The sequence below is a fragment of the Solanum stenotomum genome, chromosome 4 (genome assembly GCF_019186545.1).
Source record: "Solanum stenotomum isolate F172 chromosome 4, ASM1918654v1, whole genome shotgun sequence".
NCBI lineage: Eukaryota > Viridiplantae > Streptophyta > Magnoliopsida > Solanales > Solanaceae > Solanum > Solanum stenotomum.
Genome location: NC_064285.1, coordinates 65015761 through 65023054, shown reverse-complemented (window position 1 = coordinate 65023054; position 7294 = coordinate 65015761). Strand labels below are relative to the sequence as shown.

Below are 7294 nucleotides of genomic sequence, written 5' to 3'. Positions count from 1 at the left end.
ATATATTATTATTTAAATCTGACCTATCTGCTGTTAAATGACGAGGTCCAAAAGCAGACCCTTCATTTTCTTTCTGTTGAGACTTAGCTCTTGAAAATATGACATTGTTAAGCATTAATAAGTAGTCTAGTAAAAAAGATCACTTTGTTGGTATATTTTATGTTTATTAAATCGAAAAGGATTACAAAATGTCAAAAGTGTTTTCATTATAAAATTAAAAAAAAATGGAATTAAATTATATATACTTCACAGTAAAGAACTCTTAACATTAACTGGTCATCTAAAAAGACAATATCTACTTGTAAGCTTACTTAAAATGTGAGATTCGTAATCTTGAAAAGAAGACATTATTATCTGCTACAACAAGTAAAGATGACCAGATAGTGTAGAAATTCCTTACATTGACGATGTATATAATTAAACTCTAAATGAATATGTATGTATGTGGGTGTTGAAAATAATCTGAAGCAATAAAAAAAAAGGTATATATCTTTCATGCTCAAACCAGAGTTCACATTTTGGTCATCACTGCATATGAATGAAAAAATTGTATGTCTTTGACCTTTGGGAAAATGTTGTTGCACCTGTGTCGGATTTAGAAGTATGATTCTTGATCATCATGGCAAAGTTCCTTCCTGAGTTTTTGAGAGAAAAGCCTACAAGCATCCATACTTAGATCAATGGCAGCCGAAAGCGCGATAAATAGGGCAGCATCAGCCATACAAGTGACATGTTGCACCCCGACTTGAACCATCGGTGTACTAATCTTGCCTTCGCCTTCTACATTTGACACCATCACGAATCCTCTTATCGGAGAATTCGTGCTTAATGCAGTGTCTTTCACTGTATTGTCAATGCAAAATTGACCACCTTTTTTCATGCTCATTGTGCCTTCAGCTATTGGAATGGTACTAGTAAGGCCAGTATCAGTAACAAGCTCGAATTTGTAACCGAGACCATCAACTGGCCCTCTTTCTCTCCATGCCTGGAGTCGACCCCAGTGTTTCCAACTGCTAACACAAGCGCCATTAGGCCGGAGGATGAGCCATGCTCCGGCATTTGATCGTGAGACACGATCGGAACCGGGAGAGGGGACAAATGGTGTGATCATTGAGGCAGCAGCAACAGCTGAGCCTGAAAGATCATAGATTATTATCATCCATCCTTTTCTTTCTCTTCCTGTTCTGTCCCTTTCTCCAGAAAATGTTCTCATCCATCCTCTGTTGTTTAAGTTGAAATCAGTTGGTAGAGATCTGTTTTAACACATAAAAGAGAGACAAATATCAGCTTAGGGACAACTTATTAACAAAATCAGTACCTAGAACAATAAATGAAGGGTGTGTTTAGTATGAAAAAAATTGTTTTCCTGAAAAACATTTCTAGTGTTCAGTAAGTAAGCAAAAATATATATCCGTAATCTTGAAAAACATCAAGGTGAGTGGGGTAGGGAATCGGGGGCGTAGGCATAAGTTTTAATAAGGGGATTCATCATCTATTATATGTACATGAAAAAAGTTCTGACCTTACATATATATATATATATATATATATATATAGTGAGATTTTTCGACAAATGAACCCCCCTTTGCTCCTCTTAAGTCTCTACCCCTGGTCAGAAGGGGAGGGGTGGTGGTGGTGAGGCTGGGTGTTGGGGGCATTGGAGGGTGGGGAGAGGACAATGAGCTTGGGATGCCACTTATAATACTTGGTTTTCTTAGTAAAGTGATTTTTCATATTTTTAAGGAACTTATATTCTTAGAAAAATGTATATCGAAACATTTTGATTATCCAGACATGAAAAAATAAGAAAACGTTCACTCTATAACGAACAACCTCTAAGAGAGAGATAATAGTAAGCTTAATTTGGTAAACTAAATAGTAAGGTAGGTGTATTCAATAATCCACAAAATTAATGCTAAGATAGATGGTTGATCCAACTGAACAAACAGTCAAAGAAGAATATTAATATCGAAACATTTTGATTATCCAGACATGAAAAAATAAGAAAACGTTCACTCTATAACGAACAACCTCTAAGAGAGAGATAATAGTAAGCTTAATTTGATCCAACTGAACAAACAGTCAAAGAAGAATATTAATAACTTTAATGAAGAATTTATAACTAAATCTTTGCACATGGAAAGGGAATCAATGGTGGTTGCCAATAACACTAAGTTAAATTTTTTTGTCTGTTAGATCAAACTAATTATGTTGACTGACAATTCTCTAATCTTTGTCATTAAAGTAAAATGCTCAACTTGATAAATAATAGTTAATTTTTTGGACCCACAATTTAAGAGAATAAAATCATGAGATAATCTTTAATCAACTTTAGTTAATATCTCCCATGTTAAGAGTAAAAACAAATCCTAATAAAGAATTGTCCATTAAAAAGACAGGTAAATGTTCATAATAAGTAAAGACAGTCCTACAATACAAAGGTCTATTATATGCCGTCTTACACTATATTTCTGCAAGAAGTTATTTTTATAGTTTGAACACGTGACCTTCTGATTACAGCAACGTAACAACAACTTTACCAGTTACGTCAAAACTCTCCTTTCTATATTTAGTGATGGGTATTTCAAAAAATAAATTATCAAAATTTCTTGTAAAAGTTAACTAAGTAGCTAAATACTCTGAGAGGTTCTTAGTATTGAAATTTATTATACTTTTAAAATTATATGTTTATTTCTACTATATGTTGAATACTATCACTCTATCAGCTTCATCGTATAATTACTTTTTTATATTTTGATTAACGTTAGTAAAAATTTCCACTCAACCATTAATATTAGCACTCCTTTTGTCCAAAGAGAGTCAATGATATGGTCCCATATTTTCCAATCCCCACGACATATTTCCACAAGAAAGTTCAAAGAAACGACAAAATTATATCTACGTAAAATTAAGTTTTTTTAAAAAAATTATTATATTACTTTTTAAATGACATTATATAAATATTTTCATTTTCATATTAATAGATACTTAAATAGTCCTTAAAACTCTAATATCACAAGAGAAGTAACATGAAAAAAAAAAAAAAAAACTTACATATACTTATATTAACGGATTTTGATAGTTTTTAATAATAACATATTAAGCATAGTTTTAGGTGAGGTCACTACTAGGATAGATAGGAGATTGACCCTTGGAATATAACAGAAGCAGGAAAATGATGATAACAAAATAACAAGATAAACAAAGCGATAGCAACGGAGACTCACCGTGAGCGATTATTCCGATCAGCACTAAACTTGCAGCTAAAAACCGGTTGTCTAATATTCCCCTGAATCTGAAAAACGACCGGGCTACACTCCGGTTCACCACCAAACTGAAAAACAAACCGCGGATCCGGTTCAGCTCGAACCGCTATATGCAACATCGCCACCGGTTTATCCTTCTCCGCCATTGCCGTCGCCCCCAATTTCATCCACCCATTCTGAAACACCCTCCCCTTCGAATGCGTCCCACTCAAATCCACACTCACCTGAACAGAACCCATCAATTTCCCCGACGTAACTCCACACGCGCGGCCCCCCATTCGACCGGTGAAAACAGAGACAGTTAGGGTTACGGGTTTTGCGGATAAACGACGGAGTGCGGCGGCGTCGAGATGAAATCCGGTTGCGATTGCGGCGGATTCCGGCGGAGATTGGGTGTAGGAATTTGGGGAAAGAGGGAGAATTGTGGTTTGGGTAGGGAAATTTTTGAGCTTAAGTTTTGCATAACAGGGAGTTGAAGATGGATGGATTCCATGAGAAGCTGATTTAGTTGCTGTTAATGGAAGTTTTAGAGCTAATGATTCGATTATTAAACGAACAAATGGACATGGATCCATTGAACTAACAGTTTAATTAGTAAAAGGGTAACAATTATTTTCTTCTTTGTTTCTTCGAGGAAGCTTCAGAGATGAAAATGGTGATATTATGGAGGTTGAAGAGAACATGTATATTTTGTTTCAGTGGATGAATGTATGCTTATAGTAATTGCAACCCCACTCCACCCCCACCACCCTACCCTTGCCAGGTTGTCTTTTTAAAAAAAAAGGAGAATTAGTTATTAATTGATGAATCTTTTGTGAAATTAAGTTTATTTGAAAGTTTATAATGATATGGGAAATTTATTTATTAAAATAAATATAGAAATATGTAATTTGTTAATTCAGCGTTTTAGGATGTCTTAGCTTGATACATTGTGTTTGATTTATGAACTAAAATTTGGTTATTTGATGAAATTGTATAAGAGTTGTGAAAGTTATGATAATTTTCACAAATTATAAGATTATCGTGTTTACAAGAAGAAAATACGACTTGAGAAATTCAAATTATATTTTTAAATAAAATTCAATTTTAATTTAACTTGATTTCAAATCATGTCCAAACGAGTCGTATATTTGTCCTGAACTTTCTGAAATGATTTAAGTTTATCCTTCGTTAATAATTGAGGTCAAATATATCCTTGTCAAGTGTTATCATAAATTGGTTCAATTATATTCTTATTCTCTGACGATAAAAGTTCTCAATATATGAATATTTTATAAAGGGAAATTAGCAAATTTATCCTTAAATCGTGTGAAATGATTTAAATTTATCCATGAACTTTGAAGAAGGAGGTTAATGTTGTAGTGGCAACAATATCATCATTTTCAATACTCAAAATCTCTGATAACAATATAATTATTCTAAACAGAAGTTAATTTAAATATCCTGAAATTTTGAATAATCTATTAAATGAACTCAAATATTATACAATTACACCATCAAGCTAAAAAAAATTAACTTAGCCAAAACTCCATTTACACGATTTGATCACTAATACTTCTCAAATCATTAATAACAATGTCAAAGCTCCACATCGATCTCCTAATTCTAAAATAAACCTAAGTACATAATATTTAGCTTTTAAATCAATTATAATAGTATTGTGATGATCATAGTGGGATATTACGTCAAAAAGTAAAATAATGACATAGAAAAATGATAACGATAAAAGAGTGAGAGAAATTATTTGAATGTGATAATTTATGTATATTCTTATTATAAGTATTTCCATAGCTTAAAGTGATGTTTCTAAGACTTTAAAGGATTACTTATTGTGGCGGTAATTAAATTAGAGTGATAATGGGTAATAGCAGAAAAANCAAACAAGGTACTAGTAATACACAGTGCTAATGCATGCGTTATTTTTCCTTATACACTCTACCAAACGACCCCTAAAGGATTACTTATTGTGGCGGTAATTAAATTAGAGTGATAATGGGTAATAGCAGAAAAAAATAAAAATATGCATAATTTCATAAAGTTTAAGGATAAATTTAAACTATTTCACATAGTTTTTTTTATCGATTTAATTTAACTCTTATATGTTCAATAAATCATATGCTTGTCAGTTATTACGTTACTACACATATACTGATCAACAAAATAAAATGAAAATAATATTCATGTGATAAAAAAACGAAAAACAAAACTAATCAGACAAATATTATTAATTTAATTTTGATAAAAATTTGATCAAACCGACTCATAAACACGCCTAACCAAGGTCATCATAATAACAATTTTATGAGAAAATTTTTTGAGTGATTCTTGAAATTGATTATATGGCAAATCACAAGTATCTATTGGAGATATAGAATATCTTCATAGCATTTGTTTTATGAATAATCATATTATTTATTCCCTCAAATAATATTTAATGATTAATTTTCTCTAAAGTTCAATTATTCTCCAACCACAAAACAGTTGGTAAACATAAAAAATTTATAATATGGACAGTGCTTTTATAACATGCAAAGCAGTGCAATCATTTTTATTTTATTTATTTTTTAAAATTTTGGAATATGACTTTTGAATTAACTACTAATTGAAAAAAAAAATTAATCATTTAGCGGCACAAAAACTAGTATATGAGAAGACATTTGTCATCAAGTACGTATTAAGTACTAATCCATAATTTCTTATACCTTAAGCTTAAATCCCTAATTATATATCTTAACCTTAAAGCCTAATTACATTCGAATAATTCATTATTAGTGGCCATGAATATCAAATTAGTGAATCAATTAACATAAATAAGTAATACATTTGTAAAGTGTAACATCTTCATAAAGTTAAATTGTTATCTGATATAAAATAATATTATTTTTTAAAAATGATCTACTAAAAAAATAGCGCCACTTAAAATTAAATGGATCAGAGGGAGTATATATATAATTAACCATTCATTGAATATTTTGTTCTTTTTACAATTAGTAGCTACGCCATAATTAACACCTTCTAATAATGACTCTAAATAGTATTGAAAAGTCAGAAGTTTCGTTTAGAATATTCAAGATTTAATAAGTATATTTTTCGTATAATTTTTTAATGATGTTATTCCAAATATTTGTATAATTACAACCAACATTCTTAAAATTATCGTCGACCTAATCACATGAAAGATAATTTCAATTATTATTATGTGACATAATCTTTGTTTTTTCAGAAATTGTTTCAAGATCATTTGCTCTTTTTTTATTTTTATTTTTAAATGACGATAATTTCTAGCGGAAAAAGACAAATTACATAATTTAAAGTTTCATTGGGTCTTTAGAAATTGGGTCCCATAACAGCTTGGCTAAGGCTGTTATTTTCTTTTAAAATTTTAAATTTTATTTTTGTGTATTATTATTATTAGTATTTGTTAAACTAGTTTGGTCGTTATATGTTTGGTTAATTATTTAACAGAAAAAACTATTTTGTGCATTTGTCTGCTTTCTCAGATTATGTGATCTTTTTGACGGCTGTCAAACGGCGGCTCTATTCTGAAATAATTAGTGATACCAATTATATTTTAATTGGTAGGAGAAGAAAATATAATTCAAAAAAATATTTTCCTTGATAATTTTTGAAAAATAAATACGTTTGTTTATTTTATAGTGTTTGATAAGTAGGTAAAAAGTAGTATCTCAAAAATATTTATATGTAATTTAGTAAAATTAATATTATGAATGTTTTTTTTCTAAAAACATGAATTCTCCCTACCAAACACACACCCTTTGTTTTTTATATATAAATGTGGCACAAATAATTTATTTTATTGTTATAAAAATAATTTTTGATAGAGGAAGATAGTGCTCAATAATTTTTACAACTATTTGAAAGATCCTTTCTTGTTTATCACTCTTTTGTGAAGGATTTTATGCTCCAAAATAAATAAAAAGAATTTGGCACACTTCACTCCAAATATAATTGAAAATCATGCATTAAATAATAAAAAAGTTGGTTTATAATGAGTATAACTCTATTAT

The 7294-nt window shown here is 30.2% G+C and overlaps 1 protein-coding gene across 1 annotated transcript; it reads right to left on the bottom strand.

The window, feature by feature from the left end:
• Window positions 1-373: 373 nt before the first annotated feature.
• Window positions 374-3960, bottom strand: LOC125863064 (uncharacterized). Its single transcript, XM_049543210.1, has 2 exons — window positions 3228-3960; window positions 374-1253 (listed from the first exon to the last, which is right to left on the bottom strand). The coding sequence occupies exons 1-2, from the start codon at window positions 3839-3841 to the stop codon at window positions 596-598; spliced, it is 1272 nt and encodes a 423-aa protein (XP_049399167.1). The 5' UTR covers window positions 3842-3960; the 3' UTR covers window positions 374-595.
• Between the last annotated feature and the right edge of the window lie 3334 nt (window positions 3961-7294).